The following is a 25972-nucleotide window of genomic DNA, read 5'->3' on the forward strand; positions in this document are numbered from 1 at the left end:
TATACCCTAAGATTGAATGTTTAAAGGGCTTGCTTTTTTTTCCCATCAGCAATTAGCTTTAGTTCCATGACATAACAGCAGCTGAAGAACTACTATCCTGGGATAAGCTATGAATCGGCTTGATAGACCCTAGAGCAAGGGTGTCAAACTCCTGACAACATGTTGTCATCACATGATGTATCACAACTTTTCCCCCCTTCGCTAAATTGGGGGTGGGCGTGGTCAGCATGTGATGCATCCGGCCCAAGGGCCGTGAGTTTGACACCCCTGTCCTAGAGGCTCTCTCGCTCTCTCTCTGAAAGTGAAAGGGGTTATCAGTCAGTGTACTCCTTTCATTTCTACAACTTGACTGCAGGTAAGGCTGAATGAATCACAAGTTCAACCAATACTTATGCTCAGAAAACTGGGCAAGAACTCAGGTGGTTCAACAATAGGGTTGAATAGCCCTTCAGAAGTAATTTGGAAAAGGTGCAGCTCTATGATTCTGAAAAAGATGCAGTTGCTTTAAAAGGCTGAAAATAATGCTATGTTTGTATTTCAAAATAAATATCCAAATTATTCCCAAAGCACAACTTAAATATGTTACATGACACTGAGCAGAGACCTTTGCTTTTAGAAGCTCACTATGGGGATTTAAACTTTGTTTTTTCTGTCAGCCACATAAACTAAAGTAGAAGTATTTCCCCTCCAAAACTTTATACATGTAGAATATATGTCATTTAAATAGAATCTTATCCAACTATTAATTGCTTGTACTTTGGAGTCATGTTATGAGATAACTTCATGACAAAGTATTTTTTTTAGATTCATTCCTCTTGTACCCATTCACTCAATTGGCTTAGTCATATAATTAGCACCTATTGTAGTAAACACTAACATGAAAAAGCTTCAGATGTTTTGTGCTACTATTGTGTAAGTTTTGGCTTCCCTCATCCTACACACAATGTGAGAGAGCACCTGTATTGTTTTATTAAGAGCATGATTAAAAATATACCAAAAAAAAAAAAGGAAAAAGGATTTCAAACAGAGGAAACATTAAAACTACCACTCGAGGCCACGAATGGCCTCCAGATGTTATTTTTAGTTGCATTTTAAAAATAAAACAGTCAAATTAAGAATGTCAATGCTGAATCAGATTGTTTTTCTAAGGTAGTGAAAAAGTTCCAAGGCATTGAAGGAAAGTGACAATTATTCAAAAAGGAAAGCCATGAAAGAATTTGAAAAATGTTTTATTGCCGTTTTGTCTTTTTTCCAATATACATATCTTATATTTCAGTACCACATTCCCTTTTCAAAGGATCTGATCTACTGTGTAATTAGCACTTGCATAAGTAAAGCCCAAACCCATTTGTAATTACAGATGAAGAAAAAAAGAGATACAGAAGATAAAGGCAGATATAAATAATAATTTCCGCTTGAAATACTGGCCAAAACTTTCCAGTATAATGCACAGTGCCATGTAAATTATATTCAAAGGTGGTAACTGGACAACTATTTCAAGTTAACCTGATTTCAATAGTACTTGGGCGAGTCAAACATCTAAATGTGTTGCTCCCAAAGACAATTATTGATGCTATAGCTTATAAATAAGATGCATACACTGTATGTGACTAAAAATTTGGCATGGCAAAAGTAGAAATGCACAGCATCGGTTGATAGCATCAATATTATCAAATAACTTATGAATATAGGTATCATTGAGTTTTCAATGCCTTCAACTTTTTGCTATTCTACTTTATGGGCATAAAAAAGAATAAATTAAACACAGAGCTGTCCATTTTCTTTAAAAAAAAATACACAAGCTGCAGAACTTAAATTAATTTGATTTTTGGCCCATCAGTATAAGGTTCACAGTCCTGCTTGTAATTAAGATGACTCATTCAGTCTGTAAGTGTCCAGAAATGCTTAAGTGGCCAAATGCCGATGCTTTAAATAGCCTCTCATTATGAAGGCAGGTGCAAATGTCAGCTGTGCTTGCTGAGATTTATTGTGCATCACTGCCAGTTTTTTGTGTGATATATGAATAGTTGGTTTTGTGGTCCACCAAACACTGTCATATTACAAAGCTATTTTGGACTGTTAAAAGTTTCTGCCTTGCCAAAGCACTCCCACCAAGGTGTACCAAAACATTCTTTCTTTTAATCTTGAAGGCTTGGAAGGAAATTACTTATGTGAGCATTATGCTAATTACACACCAGCCTTGCAAGCTTGGAAATATTAGAGGTTGTCTGCAAAAAGAAGCCACATAACCTAAAAAAGGGAGGAGGAAGAAACCCCTGTCTAGAAACCAACAAAGGCACCAAGAAAAACAGAACATTATTTGAGCTAATTCTGATTTTTATTTATCCTTTAGGTAAGTGAATGGTTTGAGAGCTGTTTCATTCATTTACACTTAAGTTGACAATTATTTGAGGATAGTCTTAAATTTAATTAACTTAAATTGTCTTACATTTAACAAACTGTTAAATGTGTGTGTGTGTGATGGGGGAGATTAGCCTATCACAATACAAAGTATTTAATGCCAGGAGACTGAAGCTCCTAGACCTTCAAGATTAGATGCTATCAAACTAGTATTCAAGGTATCATAACAAAAAGGTTTTTGATTTCACACTAAGGCAACAGGAAGAGAGTTCTGACAGTCTAAAGGGTAATTTTAAATTTTCAATAAGCTTCATGACAGGACAGGCAAAACAATGAGAGAGGTGCCAGAATATAGTGCAGATAAATGAAAGTTTTGTTATAGTTTTTTTATTGCCTTGGGTAGAAGCTGTTTTGGCTAGCAAGAGGGTTAGGGTTGAATTAGGCATCCAGTCTAATTTTCAGTGAGAATTTGTAGGAATGGGGGTCGGGTGGGGAGAAAAGCATAGGAGAGAATGAGAAATGGAATTGTGTTGTAAGGAGAAGAATGAGAAAATGTTAAATGTTATGAGAAGTTGTTGACAGAAGGTCAGGCCAAAAGGTGAGGAATGGTGGATGTGTTATTGGAGATGGATGGATACAAAATTGAATCATGAGACTTGGGCATAAGATTTGGAGAGCTGTGGTGAGGAAATTAGGGATAATTCAGGTTAGCAATTTTCTGATGGCCTTAGTCACTAAGGTCATGAATGGAAAATATAGAAGCTGCTATTATTATTTCAGCAGCTACTAGAGAGAAAAAAGAGGCCCAATCAGGGGAAAAAAAACATGCACACACACGTGCGCGCACACACACACAGTTCTGGCAGAGGTTGGTAAAGGAGGTGGAGGCTGTGATGAAGATTTGACAGCCGGCACTGAGAGACCCAATCTGGGATCAGACGCTAGAAAAGTAATGGGAACAGTAGAAAGCCCAAGCCCAAGCTGATCTGACACTGGCTGAAGATAGAGAATGGAAGGAACTTCAAATGGCCAGGAAGCCCTGGTTGAAAGAACAGGCTAATCTGGTGGTGGATTTTGGAATTCAGCTCCCAGGTGAGAGGTAGGGAGAAATGAAGACCAAACTATGGAAAGAGGGAACCAGAGAGAGTAGAAACCCTTGTCCTACTATGATACATTGATTGCATGAGTGCACTAGGAACTATGAGGAAGGTTTCATTGGCATTGCTGTAGGTAGGTAGACCAAAATGCCTAAAATTGGAATATATGGCAGAAGGCACGACTATGTGGATAAATGATAATAAACTATTTGAATGGGGAGGACTGAGTGGAGTTTTGTGACATCTGTAGAAATTCCCTGGATATTATGGCCAAATGGGATACCTGGGTGGTAAGTGCTGATGAAAGGAGGAGGAACAGAATTGGGCAAGAGGTCAGGCATTTATTGCAACAGTGAAGGGCAGAGGAAGGTACAGCAAGGGACTTCTTTAAAACTTTTAACATGTTGATTTATATATATATTTAGAAATGTTTTAGGAATATAACTCCTAAATGTAATCTGAACAAATTATAAAAGCCAACATTAATATTGATATTGGATCCAATCCCAGGGGTGGGTTCTACTTACCTTTACTACTGGTTCGCATTGTGCCCGTGCGCGCTTGCTTCTGCACGTGCACAGATCACCTATGATGATGTCCGGGTCACTGGGCGAAGCCTCCTGCTGGTTTTACTACCGGTTCTTACAAACCAGTCCAAACTGGGGGCAACCCACCACTGCCTAACCCTAACCACTAACTTCAAACTGATGGGTAGTCGCTTGGATGTAAATATCATGGGGAAAAGGACTGACCCTTTTATATTTCACATTGGAATAAGTACAGAACAAAGCTTTCATAAAATATATTAAATGGAACTATCAACTCAAGTAGAAGAGCCAGTTTGCAGTCCCCAATCTTTGGAGGCAGCATTTTTGTTCTCTTTCTCTTTTTGTGTATTTATATTTTTTTAAATTGACATGCTGATAGTCAATTATACAAAGTTACAATCAGCTCCTATGGAAGTTTTGAATCAGTATCTGGTGGCTGTAACAGATTGGGTACCAAGAAACGGTGTGTAACTGGGTGGAGTTACTTCTCATTCATAACTATCTTGTCTGTCCAGAAATATCTACCTACCAAGAGTTATACTTTCCCTAGAACAGCGGTCCCCAATCTTTCTGCCTTGGAAAGAGGGGATGGTTCTGTGTGAGTCGTGAATGTGTGCGTACAGCTCCATTTGCTGCTCACACAAGGGGAGCTTCGCATGTGAACATAAGTGCCTATCACTCGCACAAGGGGAGCTGCATGCATGAGTACAAGCACCCGCCACTCACACAAGGGGAATTGCACATATACACATGCTCTCCCAACACTTTCCGTGGCCTGGTTCCAAACTTGCTGTGGCCTGGGGATTGGGGAGCCCTGTCTTAGAAGATCTAGTCTATACTTTGTTGGTCCACATAGATTTATGGTTCCTGCTTGGACAGCAGGTAGAAGCTCTGTGGTCAGGACTTCTTTGCCCATTTTTTTTATAGAAGTGCAAGTTATAGCGCCACTTGGCTCACGTTCAAGAACATGTTCTTAAGAATATGTAACCAGGAATAGCATATGTCAACAAAGCTACAGAAGAGCCTGAAGCCAGCATCAATAGAGTAGTAGTTCAAAATAAGCAGAAGTCCCACATGTAACTGAATTAAGAAAGATGACTGAGGAATTAAGAGGTCAGGTGGAGTAGGAACTCAAATTAAAAGAGCCCACTGGAGAATGAAAAGCTATTAAAGTATGATGGAAAAATGGATGAAGAATGTCAATAGAGGATCCACTCTTGATCAGGCACATTATAAAAGAGGTTAATTATGTAACAAGTTTGCCATCATTTCACTCTTAATGTTATCAGTTATCCCTGGTGGAGGCTAATTGAATGGGAAATCCTTCAGTCACTGATTATTTGTACTTACATACCAATCAAGTCAGTGTGACTATTGTAACTTCAGGAATGGGTTGTCACTTTTTCCATCATAACTTTGAACTGTTGAGGATCCACTCTTGATCCTCAACAGGGAAGGGTAGAAAAAAGTACAAGGACTGCCTGTAGTTTTCCTTGATACAAGGTATGCATTGTACAACTGAAAATAACTAGATAACCTGAAAACAAGCTATAAATATTCTTAACACTCAGCATTTTCAAGTGTTTGCACAGCACACCTGCAGTGTTTCTGGAAGACAAGATGGCTAACAGCCAGCTTTCTTTTCTTAAGACAGGAATGTCATTTATTTACAAATGGTGACAAATAAATATTCTCTAGAATAAAACTCACTCCCTGCCTTGGCCAGACAAGTACAACAATCACCAAAAAAAAAATGTACCTTTGCTCAAAGCAAGTACAGAAATTGAGAATTGGTGTTAGTTTCCATTCTAAGTAAGAAAACAAAGGCTATAAATAAATTATATATAAGTAGCTAATGATGTACTTTCTCAAATGTTTGAACTGTTGTTTTTGAAAATGAAACAGAAGAAATAGTAGGACATTGTGCTTCCAGGTTTATAGTACAATTTGAAGCCACAACAATCAGATTTGACACAAAGAAAATCTCAGTTTCAAACAAAATCATACAACTCATTTTTCTCACTGCTTATAATCATTTTGATAGCATTAGAAAAGTATAAACCACATTACTGATTTCTGGGATTTTTTTTCATGGCATCTCACTGGCTTCTGAGATTTTAGAAGACATTATCCATAAAAATATGGCTTCCCACTCATAAGGTTTTGTTTCCCAAATAAAAGCATCCAGACAACTGAATGCCACAGATTTTCTTCTGAAACTGAAACATACAATCCTAAAAACTTTTGATGTCCTCAAACTTTTCATTCTGAAAAATCAGTGGCAGCTGGAGTACATCTATATAAAAGTAGCTTTCAGAGTAGTTTCAAATGGATAAAGTACAGCAACTAACCTGACCAGGGTCTGATTGTGTAGGTCCCATACTGCAATGTTCCCATCGCTACAGCAGGAGAAGCACACCTTGGAATCAGGGCTGATTGCTAGAGCATAGCAGGCAGGAGCCGAAGATGTCAACTCTGCTTTTATACGTGGAGTGGGCGCTGCCAGGTCCCAAATGGATAACGTGCTGGCTTCCCCACCAACGATCAGAGTGCATCCATCGGGAAGTAGCTTACAAGACCGAATGTAGTTATCTCTATTCTGGAGAAAAACACATGGCCTCAAATGTATATAATGCACTAATGGGCTATGATATTTTTCTTATTTCAAACCACTTCAAGAAAGAGATTATAGGACCTCTCTCTGATACGGATAAATAATCCAAAAATAAAAAAGAGATGGGAAAAGTAAGGCGCTATTATAGATTCCAATCCATAAACTAAAAACAATTGTCAACATTTTCACTTTTAAAACACACATTAGTAAAACTTCCATAAGCATCTAGAAAATACAGTGCTACAAACAATTCCATTTTCTTAGAAACTGCAATAAGATAGTTCTTCTCTGTGGCAGATGCACTGCATTTTAAGTTAAGCTACTTGAAGCACTGCAGCTGAACAACGTGTATTTTTGGCAACATTGGTATCTTGTAATATGGTGGAAGTAAAGATACAGTGGAACAAATTATTTATAGCTTGCTTCTAAGTACATTTCATCAAAATTATTGTTTTTATGGTAGAAATAACCTCAAGACTAAAGTAAGCTTATCTGAACCCAGGTTTTACTATTGGATTTCAATGAAACCATCTTTATTCAGAATTTCTTACCAGACAGTCCAGTTGAGAAACAGGACTCTTATTGCCAGGTTGGCTGATATCCCAGACTTTGACACAGCCTTTTCCACCAGTATACACATGTCTTGTTGGATTGCTTATGGTAACAGCACAAACCACTTCCCCATGGTTCAAGGTATTGATCTGGCGAGCATGCCGAGGTATTCCCGGTCCAATGAGAGCATCTGGAGGGAAAGGAACTGGCTGCATCTGGCCATCTGCAGTAACGTGAAACGAATATGCTCTGGGTAGGGAAGAGAAGAAAGTGGCAGACAGCAGGGGAAGAAAAACAAAGGTCAAATCATTGACACATTTCAAACTGTGAGTGTACATCTATCTGCAACATGCTATGGAATGCAGGTAACCCTCGACTTATGACCATTCATTTATCAACCGTTCAAAATTATGATGGCACTGAAAAGTGAATTACAATCAGTACTCATGCTTACGGTCACTGCCGCGCCCCTGGGTCATGTGATCAAAAATCAGGCACTTGGGATTTATGATAGTTGTAACATTCTGTGTGTGTGTGTGTGTGTGTGTGTGTGTGTGTGTGTGTGTGTGTGTGACATGATTGCCATTTACAACCTTCCCAGAGGGCTTCTGAGACAGTCAATGGAGGACATTGGATTTGTTTAACAACCACAGCAAAAGAGGTCATTGGGTGTGACTTGCTGAATGACCACATCTTTTAGTGATAGAAGTTCTCAATTCTGGTTTTAAGTTGAGGATTACCTAAAGCTGTTTCTATCTGAACAAAGGAAATCAGTAGCACAGAACAGATAACATAGTTTATTTTTCACAGTGACATTAATCAATTCTGAGCTGATGCGCCTTTTCAGTTCAAATACTTTTCCTACCCTGTCAACAGTTTTCTAGAGCTTCATTAACCAGTTCCTAGAGGCTAAATACATAGAATAGAATGTATTTATTGCGGGAATGACTTGTCTGAATTCTTCAATAAAGATCACTGAAATTTGATTATATCCTAATTCTATCTAATACAGGTAGTCCTCGACTTACAAAAGTTCATTTGGTGACCGTTCAAAGTTATAACAGCACTGAAAAAAGTTACTTATGATCATTTTCACACTTATGACCTTGCAGCATCCCCATGGTCATGTGATTTATATTCCGATGCTTGACAACTGACTTACATTTATGACGGTTGTAGTGTCCTGGGATCATGTGATCTCCTTTTGCAACCTTCTGAAAAGCAAAGTCAATGGGGAAACCAGATTCACTTAACAACCATGTTACTAACTTAACAACTTCAGTGATTCAGTTAACAAAGGTGATAAGCAAAATCGTAAAATATGGCAAAACTCACTTAACAAATTTCTCACTTAGCAACATAAATTTTGGGTTCAATTTGGTCATAAGTCGAGGATCACCTGTAGTTCTGCTACTAAAGTTCTTAAAATTTATTAAAAAATATGCCACCTAGGCCAAGATCAAAGTTACATGTATGTATGATGAAATCAATACACTCATTAAGTCAGAAGCCCTAAGCATTTCAGATATGCACCAAAGAAAAAAAATAGGAAACAAAAGCCTCTTTTCCTGTCCCCATCCATATTATATTTTCATTTACCACTAGCTTTTAGAGGTCTCTCCTGAATTTGAAAACTATAACAAAAAGAACCATATACAGTAACTATCATCTTCAACATATAAATAAAAATAAATTTCCTTCCAGACATGTGTCTAAAGATTTTGCAGATTTTTAATTAGTTGATCAAGCATGAAATATTGGCCTTGTTCAGATATAAGATCTGACTATCATTCATGATCTTACCACATGACTATAATACAATTTTTCAGGACTAATATAATCAAAATGTATCATTAAAGTAACTGGGAAATTGTTGTCTTTTATCTGCTTAGGAACCAGGATATGTTCCTGATTGCACATTCTAGTTTATAAACATAAATTAAGCCAACTTCTCCATGCAGATTGAAGTGTTTAATCAATAACTGAAATATCAAAATGTGACATGAACAAGGAATGGACAATAATGTAGCAAAGAGCCATAAAAGTACATTCTCAATCCAAGAACCTAAAAATATATTAAAGATATTATGTCTAATCTGAAACACTATTCTTCATCGTAAAAAGATCACCACAACCGCATGCCACTTCCTTCATCCAATAAAATGCATGCAAGAAAATTTTGAGATCACAATCTATATAGAATACAAAACAAGTCTTGTATTAGAATAAATCAGTAGCTACAAGTTTTATGGGGATGGAGTTTCTGATGTTCTCTGTTGTTGGACTCCAAATTTCATCAGCCCCTGCCCCAGCATAGTCAGTGGGCAGGAATATTTTTGTAAGCCATCCATAGCCATTTGCCAAATAGATAGTGGCATATTAATTTAATAAATAAGTAAAAAATAAATGATAAAAATGATAGTTGAAATTAATCAGCATCTGGAAGCCCAGATGTGAGGAGGAGGTGGTGGATAGGAACAGTCATGTGCCTTAGTTTCTCTTAGAATCTTGTCAAGCTAAAAAACATTATTGTTCTCATTACTGTTATTTTGAGCAACCAGAACCTATTTCTATCGTAAATGTCTTGTTAGTTCAGAAATCCATTTTGCTAGAAAGAGAACAATATATATTGAACAAACACAAATTCACATCCATGCACACACGCTCCATCCTATTGACTTCTTGAACTATGAATGAAAGTGGCAAACCTCCTCCAGTCAAGAAGAGACATAGCAAGGATCCTGCATTTCATTTGCCAAATAAATTCAATGTGACATCCTGATTTGTGTGCCTGAAAGGAACTAGTTTTCAAACTCAAGCTGAAAACTCTCCTGCTGTCAATATAAATTTGCAGTACACAGGGCATTATCTGAACTCCTACACCAGAAATTTTCAATAGACTTATCTATCACAGATAAGGCTATAACATCAGAAAGTTGCTATGGGTAACTGAAGACATCCTGCTGCCTTGGGGTGATCAGGCGTAGCGTCAATCTAGTTTCAAAAGCAAATAATGAAAGGAGATCAACTCAGCATCCAGGATTTTCAAAGTTTATCATGTCTATTTATATAGTACACAAAGACTAAGAAAGAAGCAGCTTTTTTAAGGCAGAAATAATATACAGTGGGTATATTTTGTGTAGCAGTCAAAGAGAAAGGAACCAGGTAGTATTATTATTATTTAGTTCAAACAAAGAAACAAGATTGGGGAATAATAGCCAGAAGATCTGGGGCTTTTATGACCCTGAAGTTCTCAGATCCTGATTCATGAAGATTTTACTTTTCAGCTTAACTGAATGTTTTGCATCAAAGAAAAGAACTGTCAAAGAAAAAAAGAAATCCCCCATCAAAAGTCCAAACATTAGTATTTTAAATAAAAACAAAAAAGTAAAAACTGCCATCAAAATCCAGAATATATCATTAATACATAATATACAGAAACTTGCCTGCTGAGATAGACATGCAATTGGAGAAAGAAAACAAAACAGAATTCTTTTATGATGATTTGGGTGTGTATGTGTATTGTAGGTAACGAAGAACTGATAGGATGCATAACATTCCACATTTACAATTTAAGCCCAGATCAAATCTCAGAAAGGATCCTAGAAAACAGGACTTCAGTTCTTAGATATCTGGAGTGCTCCAGGGATACTAACACCACGCTGAATCAAATAACTAACAAGTTATAAATAACAGGCCTCTGCAGATCAGCTTTGGTATGATTTGGTGGTCTGAGATTCAGAGATAAAGTGATTTTGATTCAAGACACTTTGTGATTTGATTTGGGAAAAAAATAATCCATAGGCTATAAAGGAAAGGCATATAAATACCTGCAGCTGTTTATTTTTTTTAGCAAAAGGGGTTTTTAAAAGATAAGGATGTTATGATTCTCTAGAGAACATTGACCCTGCCTAATTTCTGTTGAGCGTTTTATAAGGTTTCACAGGAAGTTTTTTAAAAAAATAATAATTCCTCTTCATTTTTCTAAGGCCCAGATCAGCAAGAAGAAGAATTTAAGGAAGTCATTGGCATTGGCATCCTTCAGTCTCAAGAGACTATGGTATCGTGCTCTGGAAAGAGGTCCTAAAAAAGCATCTAGTGTGACTAAAAAGGCCAATTTGAGAGTGGCAATCCCTTCCACACTGAGGGCAGATACATTCTTTCCCCTGCCCAGCCCCCAGATTTCGCTGGTTCCGGGACTGCCTCTTTGCCTCAGCCTGCCAAACAAGTGTCTCTTCGAATTGGAGAAGGCCATGCTGCGTCTTTAGCCTCCAAGCTGAACGATCGGAGGTCAAGGTTTCCCAGTTGTTAATGTCCATTCCCAGGGCCTTTAGGTCCCTCTTGCAGATATCCTTATATCGCAGCTGTGATCTCCCTCTGAGGCGCTTTCCCTGCACTAATTCTCCATACAGGAGATCTTTCAGAATCCGACCATCAGCCACTCTCACGACATGCCCAGCCAGCGTAGATGTCGCTGTTTCAATAGTGTATACATACTAGAAATTCCAGCACATTCCAAGACTGTGCTATTTGGAACTTTGTCCTGCCAGGTGATGCCAAGAATTCATCAGCGCATATGAAAGGTGTTCAACTTTCTCTCCTGCTATGCGTAGAGGGTCCAAGATTCACTGCAGTACAAGAGTGTGCTCAGGATGCAGGCTCTATAGACCTGGATCTTTGTATATTCCATCAGGTTCTTATTAAGCCATATTCTCTTTGTTTAGGGAAGTAGTCTTCAAATTATACCTCAAAGTCTAGGCTACTGATCCAAGATATTGAGAAAGATTCCTGGGGGAGGGGGAGAGAGACAGAGATTCAAGTGAAGAGTTCCCTCACTGTTGACTTTCAGAGGAAAACTTGAGCTCTTCTGGGCAGGAAACAGAAGAAAAATGCTAACTGGGACAGCACAGTTTTGCTGCTTCTAAAGAGTTCCTTTTTCGATATGTGTGGGATATTGCCAGGGGTTCTTTTTAAACCACATCCAATCATTAGATTGACTCAGACCTAGGAGAGATACAAAAGCACTAGTTCCTACATTAGGGGTTTTCCATTATATCTCTCTATAAGGAAGGAAGGATTTTTTTTTATTTTGTAAGGGTGAATTACAAAAATCATGCACAAGATATATGCAAACATACACTTCCCACTACCTCTGTCTCTATTCTATTACTATAACAACTTTTGTTTGTTTGCTCTGTACTCTTAACTATTATATAGCTCTGTTTTCTTCTTACAAAACTAGTTGTCTTAATTGTGTTTTCTTCTACTTTTCTTTCTTCTTTATTGTTGCTTTTTAATGGCCAGGATGTAAAACTCTTGCACCTTTCCAAGTTGTGCTTTCTCTTGCTGGGCCCTTTGTATTTTTTCTGAGGACCATTCACTCCCTCTCTGAAGGAAAAACTCCTTCTTTCATTTGGTTGTGTACTCTGTTTGTTAGCAGCTGCAGAACTCCAAAACTCACAACTCCCCCATTCTCCTCCCACACCTGTGTCAAGATTGCAGCTTTACTGGCAACTCTGCCCTGGGGAAAAGGTTCAAATGGCAGGCAAGGAAGGCAGCTCAGGTGCCTGCAATTTTGTCAAGGAGACTGCTCTTCCCCAGATCGGGAGACAATGGAACTTTGCAAACTGGAATTCTCCTAGAAAAGACTCTTCTCTGGAGGTAGGACTCAGTTGTGTTAGGATTATGCTTGCTGGTATTAAGGTAAAGATAAAGGTTTGTCATTCCCGACTCTAGGGGGCGGTGCTCATCTCCGTTTCAAAGCCGAAGAGCCAGCGCTGTCCGAAGACATCTCCATGGTCATGTGGCCGGCATGACTAAACGCCAAAGGCGCATGGAACGCTGTTACCTTCCCACCAAAGGTGGTCCCTATTTTTCTACTTGCGTTTTTTACGTGCTTTCGAACCGCTAGGTTGGGAGAAGCCGGGACAAGTAACAGGAGCTCACCCCGTTACGCAGCACTAGGGATTTGAAGTGCCCACCTTTCGATTGACAAGCCCAGTCTTAGCCACTGAGCCATCACATCATAATGTTATTATATTATAATAATATAATAACATAATGTCGTAATGTTAGGATTATGCTTGCTAGTATTACTTTATATTAATTAGAGAGGCAGCAAAACCAGGCTAGCACAATAAGAAGTGATATGTAAAATCTTCAATTGTGCAGAAATGGACAGACTCACTTTGTAACTCAAAAATAAAAATGAATCAATATATTATGAAATCTGGACTAAATTTTATGAATGGTTAGACAAGAGGAAGAATGCCAAGAAGAAGGTGTAGTGTAAATTTATTGGATATGGATATAGTCGTTTAGGAGGAATTACGTAGTATGCTTGACATGTAATGAAGTAAGATATATGCAAATTTGTGTATAGATTAAGGAATATATTATTTATTAATTTGAATTAGATTGAAATGTTAGAAATGTCAAACCATGTCCTTTGTTTTTTAAATTTGAATTATTAATAAAAAATTTTAAAAATTAAAAAAAAACAGGCTAGCACAATCAATTATAGTCAGGCAGAACATAGATAGGCTACCTAAAATGATATGGCCCTGCCACAACTTATTGTTAAAAGTAACTAACATTTAGGCCAACCCTTGTGTTAGTCTAGCATTCATATATTCATTTTTGAGAGATTTAAACCATTTCAGGCAGAATTTAAAAGTATAGTTTGATTCAAATTGCTTATTGAACTGACTGGTCTTCTTTTCCGATTAACCTAAACAAAGAAGCTGAGTACTGAGAAAGTAAACGGCACCCAATTACTATTAACTTCACACGTTCTAAAGAGAGTGCAATAATGTGAGTGTGGGTGACAATAAAACTCAAAGGCCAGCCACTCAAATCTGTCAGAGAGCTCCTCACACCCCTCAATCCACCCAGCCTCCCTTTCTCTCAAGTTGCATAAACTCTGATAGCACCAGAAAAGCCATCAATTCTGAAAAAACGTTGTGAAAGACCACAAAGCATTTCAAAACCAAAGATTTCAAGCAGGTACCCTCTTTGATTTGTGAATTAACGCTAGTAACATGATTTGAACAAAGTTCTTTCATGATGAAACTTCGTACAGCTCTAATATATACACTTTATTTGCAGAGAATTACTTAGGTTGCAGAACTACTTTTCAAATGTGGCATTTGAATTTTGCTTCAGAATAACGAACATTAGGAATGAAACATGCAGAGCAAACATTTTGTAAAGAATTGAAATGTGACTGACAGGTTTTATTTCTGAACTCTGAAGCAGAATATTTGCCTTGCATTCCCATTCTACTATCTTGCAGCATAGGAGCAAATGAGTAAATAATGTATTCAAATATTCTGAAATTGTTTGAAACTTGAAAATGAAATTATCTTTTAAGTCATACTAAACTTAGAAGTGGGAATCACCATTTTTAGCACGTATGTTTTTAGCTTAAATGCAAATTAAAACTATGTTTTATTTATCAGCCAATATTAAAATCCAATTTCTTTTAGTATTCTGGTAATGCAAAATTCTAAGAGACAACAAATCTTGCCAATATCTTCTGCCAACTAAATGGCATAAAAACAGTATAAAGTGCTTTGTTCAGGAATGGTAAATATTGTTAGACAAAAAGCATAAGTAGTCCTCAAATTATAACCACAATTGAGCCCCAAATTTTTGCTGCTAAGTGAGGCAATTAAATGAATTTTTCCCCATTTTACAACCTTTGTTGCCACAATTGTTATGTGAATCTCTGCAGTTCTTAAGTTAGTAACACAATTGTTCAATGAATCTGGCTTCCCCATTGACTTTGCTTGTCAGAAGGTGGCAAAAGGTGATCACATGACCCTGGGACACTGCACGCATCATAAACATGAGTCAGTTGCCAAGCATCTGAATTCTGGTCACATGACCACAGGGGATGCTGCAATGGTTATAACTGAGAAAAATGGTCATAAGTCACTTTTTTCAGTAAGTTTGAATGGTCACTAAATGAACTGTTGTTAAGTTGAGGACTACTTGTAGTCGGGTGGGCTGCAGGGGTTTGGGAGAACCTCTAGCTAAGACTCTGTGCAGTTCAGAAGATCCCCAAATTCAATTCCTGGATGGCCCCACCCACCCTGCCCCTCCCAGGAGTCCCCACATGGCCCATTTTGGATGCAGGTAAGTGCAGGGTGCACTCAGGGACTTGGGGAGGGCAAAAAACGGGCCTACTGGAAGTTTGGGAAGGGCCTCTGGAGGGCCTGCGGAGCCTGGTTTTGCCCTCTCGGACGCTCAAAGCCCCCCTTCCGTGGTGCAGGAGGCTGACTAGGCCACGCCCACTATGGCCACGCCCACCCAGGAACCAGGCAGAGAACCCCTTGCTAAAATTTTTGAAGGCCACCCCTGACTGTAGTAGAAGATAGTAGCCTGTCTAGGAAAACTTATCATACTTGCATCTTGGGGGGTTGCTCATCTTTTACTAGAAACATTGTGCTCTGGCTAATTTAAATTTCATTACAATTGTCAGAAATTACTCACGGTTTTCCACCAGGGATTCCAGCCAAATTGGGAGGGATTCCAGGTACTCTCATATGAGGGGGAGGATCAAACCCAACCTGATAAAATCAAAGAAACAAACAGGCCAATCAGTTAGAAAAAATACAAGACTACTGAACTTTCCCCCATAGTAGTTTTCAGAAAACACAAGTCTACCAAAATTAGATATGCGTGTTCTCATTTATTAACAAAGTCCACCATCATAATATATACTTCCTGCCTCATCTTTAAAAGGAGGAAGAAAGCCTGTTTATTTAAGAAAACAAATATTCAGTACAGCTGTGAGCTTTTGTTTGTTAACTACTGGTAACATTTTAAAAAATGAAGGAACTGAGACCTTAGTATTTCCCCTTATTTGAAAAATATTTTGTGTAGGAACATGTAAACATAGTAGGGGACAAAAATCCCGTGTCTAGAATTGCAGCATCCCTAATGTTCTTTAAGGCTTAAAGAAGTGTGTTAGTATTTCAGTAAATTATATCCCCCATTCAACAAGACTGCAAACCTACCATAGGGGAGCGTCCATAAGCAACTACAGCAGCTGCGGCTGCGGCAGCACTCATTTGCGGGGACATGTTGTGGAGACTAGCATAGGCAGCTCCTGGACTGGTCAGGTCTCCATTCATGCCAGCATGGGGTACCATTCCAAATGGAGCAGGGTAAGGACCTGGTACAGCCAGAGGTGTCCTCAAGCCAGCAGCTGTAAGAAAAGGAGACAGTCTCTGTATACTTGATGCAACATGTTTTTTGTTGTTGTTTTTTCCGTATTAATCTTATCTGCATAGCAACTCTGCTTACACTATATGTGGTTGCGATTCCGTGTGAAATACAATAACATCACAATCCAGTTTAAAGTTGAGTAACTCTGTTATTCAAAGATTCATGAGTTTTCAAAGGTAAAAATTAAAGAAGTGTGGTGCCAACCATAAACTCAGCTAACATTTTTCACTCTAGCAACCTCTTGTTGAGAAATACAGAGTGAGAAATGCAACCACCACCCCCTTCCAAAATGACATCAACAGGCATTTTCAAACATTTGACCTCACTACTGTTCTATTTTTTTCCAATTATTCCAATCAATTATATTTGTCGTTTGCTATTACACAAGCATACAAATGGCCATAATAAACTCATTTTGCCAGTCTGGAATCTGATAATTTTTAACTTTATCACTATGACTATTATATTAATAAACATGGTCAAAATGCAAAAGAAAAAAAGTATTAGTCAACATGCAGAATCCTCCTTTTCTTAAAAACCTTTCCAAGACTCCCCTCTATGCAGATAATCCTCTAATTGCAATAGTAATGAGGACTGGGAATTTCTGCTGCTAAGTGTGACATCACATAACTACATTGATTATTGATGGTAATCTCAGCACTCCCCATTGCCGTTGTTAACTGAATGTCATCAGCCATTTGGTGAGGACTCACTCCAAGCCAAGCCATAGTTGGATGGTCCTCCCCTTAACCTCAGTAAGGTTAAGGACTGCTGCCTATTAAGCTCGCACCCCCCATCTTCCCCTATCTATGCCCTTTTATGCCTCCCACATCTATGGTCCCTCAGCAGTGGAGGGAAGACAATTATAATCCTCAGGTACATGATAACCACATCAAATTATATTAGTAGTAATAATTTCATGCATGACAGAAGATTTTACTTTACCAGCTTGGTTAACCAAAGGGTCCATGGTTGGAGGTTTAGCAAGACCGGGACGGAGACCTGGTGTAGCACTAGTTCCTGGAGTCGGTACATCACTTCGTGGAGTTGGTGTGCTGGATTTAAGGACTGGTGTGCTAGCCTTTTCATGCTGGCATCATTAAACAAATCAAATAAGTACTGTTATTAATCCAGGATGATGTATGAGTATTCAATTTCAACACCATGTGGCACTGTGAACTTTTACAATTAAATATCTTTGGGGAATCTCCTATTTTTCAATATTAGTAGTGTCTACCCTTCCTATTTCTACTAAAAAAAAAAGAATGATATGCAACATTCTTTAGTTGTATAGCTCATTGGCAAGACTTTACTAGTTATTTGTAATTTTTTTAACTCTTCAACTATTTTAATTCAAATATAGGACTTTTAAGGAGGTAAATGACAGAGTAATTCAGATTGCAAAGATATATTCTATACAAATCAATTGAAAAAAGAGACAAAAGGCAAATGTTATGCTTCAACTAGAATTCAAAAAGATGGTGATTTACTACAAAAGACTTGTTCTCTCTGCCAGAAACTTCATAAGGAAAAAGGATTAAAAAAAAATAGTTTACAAGAAAATAAATTATCTCCATGACCTCATTAAGAATGGATACAGCTTGAGCTTTTTTCATCCTTTTATTTTAAGATATACAACTAAAACTAGACAAATGAACAAAAGAGAAATTAAAAACAGATTTACAACCTGTATTAAATTGAATACTGTAAGTATGTTCAATAGAATATTAGATTAACACTACATGTAAAATACCCTTTCATCATATTTGATTATTTTTAAAAGGAAATCAATAATAACTAATTACCAAAGGCAACCGTTATAAAAATAATCAGTCAGAATAAATGATTAACAGGGTTTTCCAACTAATTTTAAACATTTTACCCTCATGAATGAAGGCAAATATCTGTGTCCTAGGATAATGATGTGAAATCGAATTTGGACTGGTCACTGGGACCAGAGATTTACTCTTTTGAGCTTTCAGGCTCATGCTACAGCCCATCTTCAGTTTACCCTCATTATAATAAATCCAGCAAAGTATAATATTTTAAAAAGAGAAATCCAACTTTGTATGTCACACAAGTCTATGGCTAGAATTATACTCCATAAATGGCTTCAACATTAAATTAATTTCTCAATCAGACTTGATTTTTAAATACAAAATGGTTTTGACATTATTGCATTTTTTTTATAGCCTCGTTTGCCATTCTTCTAAAGGAAGGAATTCCATGCAATTTCCAATATGACACATAAAGTATCCTGATATAATGTATGAAGGAAATTATTTATGTAGGAATATAAGACTTAGAAACATTAACGGAAAAATAGTATTCCCATTTGGATTATTTTGTGTGGAAGGTGAAAAAGTAGCAGAAACCCACAAAAGTCAATCCCAAATCAAATCACAACTGAAATTCCAACATTGGTTTTGTGATCAGATTTCATGATGTGGACAGTACCTAAAAAATGAAAAAAAGAAAGGGCAACATTGCCCAATAAATAATGAGCAGGTAGGGTTTTTTTTCTTTTTTTTTCTTTGTTAATAATGAACTGCTACTACAGTTTTGATCTGTCTCACCACAAGAACTATGGTTACGTCACGAAGCTTGCACACAATGCAGTAATAAATAATGATTAATTGTCAAAATATAATACAATTGAGAAGAATACTTACCAAACCTATTTCTTTGGATTTCATGGAAGCAGAACTTCCTGATGAGGCAGTAGATGCTGGGCTACTAGAGGCATCTTTCTTCAAGATACGGGTTTTGTCTATGCCGTTCTCTCGTGGGGAGTGAGCAGGACTTGCTCGGGGAGACGAAGGGTCCTTTATGGGCAAGAGTAGTAACAAAGACATACAGTTAGTGGTTGTTAATTTAAATGCAGTAAATTTATACCCATGGTTCGAAAGCTTTAATATTTGTTGTATATTATGTTAAATATATGACTCTATTGTAATTTATTTTACACCAGTTACAAATATCTACCACATGGAAAAATTATCTGTGCTTTAAATCAGGGGTCTCCAACCTTGGCAACTTTAAGATTTGTGGATTTCAACTCCCAGGATTCTTCAACCAGCTTTGCAAAGCTGGCTGAGGAATTCTGGGAGTTGAAGTCCACAAGTCTTAAAGTTGCCAAGGTTGAAGACCCCTGATTTAAATGTTGGACAGGACTATTTCAAACCACTAAGAAAAACGTTTGGTGTATTTCAGATCAAGTTTCCAGGAACAAAAGGGGGCAGTAAGCAAGATAGATAATTTTACATAAGTGTGTGAGAAGGAAAAAAAAAAAAAAAAAAGCAAAAGTACTGTATTAAATTTCTACTGATCATAAATAAGCATGATTATATGCTTCCACATCACACCAAAAAGATCAGAATTGTTCTTTAAATGGCTTCCTTTCCTTTACATTTCCTGCACATCAACCCCTTCTTTTAATATATTCAGAATAAACATTGTTCATTTATCTATGATCATATGCACAATAAGAACTTTGAATAAGCAAATTGCACCATTTGCGGAGCTGCAAAAATAATGATGATGATTTCTATGATATTTTTTTCCTTCCCATGTGTTTAGGCTGCTCAGTTCCACTCTCTAATCAATACTGACAGAATAAACACAGAGATCAAGGACTCTCAAGCATCCATAGGCCATGGGATAGATCTCTTGGTTTCTAGAGTCTGTAGTAAATATAAATTTAATAATAGTGTAACTTCTCCCCACTGTTTGGCTTCTGTAAAGAAGATATATTACTAATAGCATGTTTATTTGTTAAATTTGTATGTCACCCATTTCACCATCAGGAAATGGCTTACAACAGAATAAAAACAATACAAAACCTTAAAATACTAAAATGTTAAATATTAACATTAAAATGAACAAAAATGGCTGAAGAAGAATGTGAGATATAAAGATTCATGCAGGTTTCTAACAAGAGGTATTCACCCTATAGTCTAGAACAGAGGTCTTCAAACTTGGCAGCTGTAAGACTTGTGGACTTCAACTCCCAGAATTCTGGGAGTTGCAGTCCACAAGTCTTACAGCTGCCAAGTTTGGGGACCCCTAGTCTAGAATATTTATATTCCTTTCAGCTTTAGCTACAGTAAAAGAAACACTAAGCAAGTTACCTCATTAGACACATCCACAACTAAGTTGTCATCACTTTTATCTCCATCGCTGTCCTAAATTTAAAAACAATATTTAGAATATTGGACTTTAACAGTCTACTCACTACAACCAACAACAAAACAAAAATAAAGGGCACCTACTCATAACTCCTTTAACAAACTACCTTCCTAAGTGAGCAGAGTATATGTAAGTGGGTGCCCCAGAGAGAATTTCACCAACATTTGGATTGACTGAATGACAAATTGCAGGTCAGAAGGTTCTCCATGTCTGGGACCTGTCAGATGTTCTTTCTTTGAAACAGCACTGTCCAAAAATAACCAAGCTGATAGGTCATGGGTGCAGAGAAGGGATGCAATGTATAGTGAGAGAAAGCCCTCCTGGGTAATGGCCCATCTGCCTCGCTTCCATATTCTCGCTCATTCTTACAATAGTTACATTTAGTGATCATTCAAAGTTACAACAAGACTGAAAAATGTGACATGTGATCGTTTTTCACAGCTACAACCTTTGCAGCATCTCCATGATCATGTGATCAAAATTCAGATGCTTGGCAACTGGTTCATATTTATGACCTTTTCTGTGTTCCAGGGTCATGGGATCACCTTCTGACAAGCAAAGTCAATGGGGAAGCCAGTTTCACTTAACAACCAGGTTACTAACTTATCAACTGCAGTGATTCACTTAACAACTGTGGCAAGAAATATTATAAAATGGGACAAAGTTCACTTAACAAAATGTCTCACTTAGCAACTGAAATTTGGGACTCAACTGTGGTCATAAGTCGAGGACTACTTGTTTCTTACTGTCTCACATATTCATTCTACCAGTTTCGTGATCACATGCCCTTTGCTGCTCTCTCTCGCACACACCATTGCTTGTTTGCTTACATATCTCAAGACAGTTCTAGCATTACTGTTTGAATATAAGTCTAGTGTGTTTTTAAAGAGTGCTAAACTTACATATACAAGGGATATATAAACGTAAGATCTAACATGCATCTATCAGTGTATGTTAAGATGACTCTGTGAAAGAAAAGTCCAGTCTTTCCTGTAGACCAAGCCAAAATCCAATGGAGAATAGTGCTCAGCCACCACAGAAGGGGATATGTCCATTGTAGCCTAATGTGGCCGATAGGAGCTGGGCAGAATTTATCCTCTGACCATGTCACCAACCTATGATTAAAACATCCTAAATGGTGTCCGTAGTCAGTTGTGTTAGGAGGAAGAAAATAATGCTTCAAAAATGGAATAGCTAATGTTGACTCATGAGATAAAGGTAATGTTACGAGGACATGTGATTTAAAAATGGTTGCCAGGGAACGTTTGTGCTGTTGTTAAAGAGACATAAGGATCAATACCGTACACATTTTCCAGTGAAAATCATATTCATTCCTTGTTCTTAGCAGGAATACGTCCCATTTGGGATATTTATATTCAAAATGAAGATTTTAAAACATAATGCCATACATGCAAATATATGTAACTCCAAATGCTAGTTTGGCAATGATATTCCTATTAGATGATTTATAAATAACTGTTTCTATTCTTCTATCAGCAGATGGTAAATTAATTAACACATAAATACTGCATCGTTCATCACCCTCTCCCTATTCCTCAGCTTCTTGTGAAAAAAAAAGCAAAGCTAGGAAATCAATGGCTATGTTGAATTGGTAATATGATGAATAATCTTATAAGCAAGGAGAGAAAGATTAAATATATAGCAACCCAACAGAAGTGCCTTGAAAATGGTGATGATTATTGTCAAACTGGCTATATTTTAGATGAAGTTTCTTACATAATGGCTTGAGTCCTTATCATCCACTTTTCTTTTCTTCATGTCATTGGAATACTCAGGTCCATTCCTTCGTTTATCAGTGTTCCTCAGACTCTCTGGGACTAAGAGTGAATTACTCTGAAATTACATAAAGATCATCATCTTCACCTTTAGAATCCTTTTATATGGATATTTCCAACAAGCACAATTGTGTTTTATTTTTTGTTCACAACACAAACACAAAAAAACCAGACGGCAAGTGTTGTCTTGCAAGAAACTTGTTTCAGACCTGCTGCATTGAGGATTCCATGTAAGGCAACCTACTCTATACAGTTTTCTTATTACGGTTTCTATAGGACAAAGTAATGGTGGGAACAGACCATTTGTTCATGAAAACACTGATCACTTTCTACATGAAAATTATTGAAAATATATCATAGTTTACCCTTTATCTTCTTTTACTGATTATTAACATGCTTTGGGTGGGTGGGTGTGTCTTTGTGACAGTGTTGAATCCTGACAACTACCTGCATAAGTCCTTGCAATTTTTTTTCTGGTGGTTTGGCATTGTTTGCTTCCTAGGCCTGAGATAGAATGACTGGTCCAAGGTTACCCAGCTGGTTCTATGGCAAAAGTGGGACTAAAAATCACAGCCTCCTGGTTTCTAGCCTGGCACCTCAACCACTACACCAAACTGGCTCTCTATTAACACATTAACAATATTCATTTTAAACATAAAGTAGACGGGGAAAAGACATTCCCTTTTAGCTACATAACATGCTGTCCTCCAGCCCATGAGTCATCAGAAATGCCCTCTCGAATACTAAAAATATATTTTTTAAAAAATATGCTTATGCAAAACCTCGTCAGCAGAACAGAAAACCTGTAGTGCATTCACAGGTGACACAAGACACCTTAAATCAACTTTTTGTGTACAACAAGATTATGTTCTCTCATGAAAACACCAGTTTTTTATTTTTTAAAGTACACCTGAATCTCTTTCAAAGTAATCCATGATATGAAGAGGCTGCATAGAATCTGACATTTACTACCAATCAGGCATTATGCTGGCAAATATTTCTGCAGAAGCCAGATGCCCAGTCTCTCCTGCAACCTAATGTCATATGGCCAAGAAGTCCATTGCCAAAATCCATAGGAATATCTACTGGAGCCTAAAGTGGCTAAGAAAACTGGGCATATCCTAGTTCCTGCTCCCATCACCATTGTCAGTGACACACTCCAGATTAATTTCATGACCAAAAAAATGTTGAGAAAATATCTTTTTGAAACTCAAACAGCTCCAAGTAACTTGGAAGCTATGTCCATTGTAGCTGGGGCTGACAGAAAAGCATCATCATTTATATTTATATAATTTAGATAAAGGATTAGTTGGCCACATTAGTGCAACAATGTGAGGGAAAAGATTTCTGAAGTCCTGAGTTTTATATCATTGTATCTGTTTGTTTAGGAATCTATTGAATTACTGGAGTGGTTTGGGATCAATAAAAGTTTAATTTGCTTGAATCTCTTATTATTCAAGAGTGACATTTCTTAGTGTCAGAAACTGCCCAGTACATTGGATTGTAAGAAAATAAACATAAGCGTCCATTTGCATGTATTTAACTAGGATAAAATGAAACCTAAATAAATACAAAGCGACCTCTATTACTTTATCTGGGGTTTGTTGGTTTCTCCTAATTTACAGCTAACACTCCCCCCCCCCTTAAACTCCAGTATCCAACTCTTGATCTGAAAGAAAGGCCAAAAAACAAGAGCAAGGACTAATCTTGTCCAGAATCTGCAGGCTACTTTCTTTAGATAATGTTAAGTACAAACTGTTGACCCAAAGGGGAAGAAATTTTAGATATTTCTGGGTCATGTGATAATTTGACATGCCTCCAATTCTCATCTTCCCTCCAGCTAAAGCATTAAACATGTCACAATGGGTTCTTTTAAGTTCAGGATTAGCATATGCAAGAAGGGCAATTTGTTCAGTGGTGTGTTAATGCCATGAACAGTGCTGAATGCAGGGCTGGGGGGTAGGGTAGAGTAAGAGACAGCTCTTTTCACAAAGGCCTGACAAACCTTTCTAAAAGTCGCTTGTATAAGAAAGCATCATGCCAACAAGCTTTCTGAAATTTACACAAAAATCTGTTACATGCCTCACCACCATACTCCAGGGAATACATTTGTATATATTCAAACACTTAGGAAGCAAAATTATAAAAAGAATTAGCTAAATAGCTGAAATGGTCAAAACAGGGAGTGCCCTATCAAATCCTGCACCTGTTAATAGCGGTGTCCCCCAAGGCAGCGTTCTAGGACCAACACTCTTCATACTATACATAAATGACCCTTGCAATCATATTATAAGCAACTGCATTCTCTTCGCCAATGATGTAAAAATATTTAACACCACAGACAATGCTGCTACCCTTCAAAAATACCTTGACTTTGTGTCGGAATGGTCTAACAAGTAGCAACTCCAAATCTCAACCAACAAATGTTCTGTCTTACACATTGGCAAAAAGAACCAGAACACAAAATATAAACTGAGTGGACATGACCTTGTAGATGACCTTCACTCTGTCAAGGGCCTTGGAGTACTCATATCTAATGATCTAGGTGCCAAAGCCCACTGTAATAACATCGCCAAAAAGGCATTAAGAGTTGTAAACCTAATCTTCTTCTCCGATAATATCACACTACTAACCAGAGCATACAAAACATTTGCTAGACCAATTCTAGAATACAGCTCATCTGTCTGGAACCCGCACTACATATTGGACATTAATACAATCGAATGTGTCCAGAAATATTTCACAAGAAGAATCCTCCATTCCTCTGCTCACAACAAAATACCTTATGCCACCAGACTTGAAATTCTGGGCTTAGAAAACTTAGAACTACGTCACCTTCGGTATGACCTAAGCATAGCTCATAAAATTATCTGCTACAATGTCCTACTTGTCAATGACTACTTCAGGTTCAACCACAACAATACACGAGCAAATAATAGATACAAACTCAAGGTAAACCACTCCAAACTTGATTGCAGAAAATATGACTTCAGCAACAGAGTGGTCATGCCTGGAATGCACTACCTGATTCTGTGGTTTCATCCCAAAATTTTAACCTAAGACTGTCCACTGTTGACCTCACCCCATTCCTAAGAGGTCTGTAAGAGGCGTGTGTAAGAGCACCAGCGTGCCTACCATCCCTGTCCTAATGTTTCCTCTATTTGTATCTATTTTATGTATCCAATCCATGTTTATACTTATTACCTAATACGTTCTTGATAAATAAATAAATAAAGGAGCTGCCCTGCCCAGCCAAAACATAAGGTCACTATGTTAAAGCAGTATAGACATCTGTATAGCTGTATCCTATAATGAAAAGAAATCATGGATTCACACTGCCTAAAGTAATGTGAAGGGTTTGTTTATAGTACCATATATTACATTTTGAAGGCAAATTCTTTTATTTCTGCTTCTTCAACCTCAGCTTCTTCAAAGCATAAGGGAGGGCCTCGTGAAAATAGCTGAAAAGCAGCACATCTCTTTACTGCAGTGTTTCTTGATTGAAAAGGTGGGTTTGCTGGGTCAGTGAACTCATTAATCTGAGATGTGAGTTTAGATTCCCCCCCTTTTAAATCTCTTGAT

The 25972-nt window shown here is 37.5% G+C and overlaps 1 protein-coding gene across 4 annotated transcripts in view; it reads right to left on the reverse strand.

The window, feature by feature from the left end:
- The window catches only part of LOC139313199 (transducin-like enhancer protein 1), a 72749-nt gene that overhangs the window by 3456 nt on the left and 43321 nt on the right, over positions 1-25972 (reverse strand). For all 4 annotated transcript variants that reach the window (XM_070938654.1, XM_070938652.1, XM_070938653.1 and 1 more), the window contains 8 exons: positions 22332-22448; positions 20537-20590; positions 19079-19231; positions 17352-17496; positions 16196-16386; positions 15669-15745; positions 7172-7421; positions 6358-6605 (listed from right to left, as the gene is read on the reverse strand). In XM_070938654.1, coding sequence (XP_070794755.1) covers positions 6358-6605; positions 7172-7421; positions 15669-15745; positions 16196-16386; positions 17352-17496; positions 19079-19231; positions 20537-20590; positions 22332-22448 — 1235 coding nt within the window. The remainder of the gene's footprint in view (positions 1-6357; positions 6606-7171; positions 7422-15668; positions 15746-16195; positions 16387-17351; positions 17497-19078; positions 19232-20536; positions 20591-22331; positions 22449-25972) is intronic.

Source organism: Pituophis catenifer, unplaced genomic scaffold (assembly GCF_029215685.1).
Source record: "Pituophis catenifer annectens isolate HBS135680 unplaced genomic scaffold, rPitCat1.0.hap2 SCAF_2, whole genome shotgun sequence".
Taxonomy (NCBI): domain Eukaryota; kingdom Metazoa; phylum Chordata; class Lepidosauria; order Squamata; family Colubridae; genus Pituophis; species Pituophis catenifer.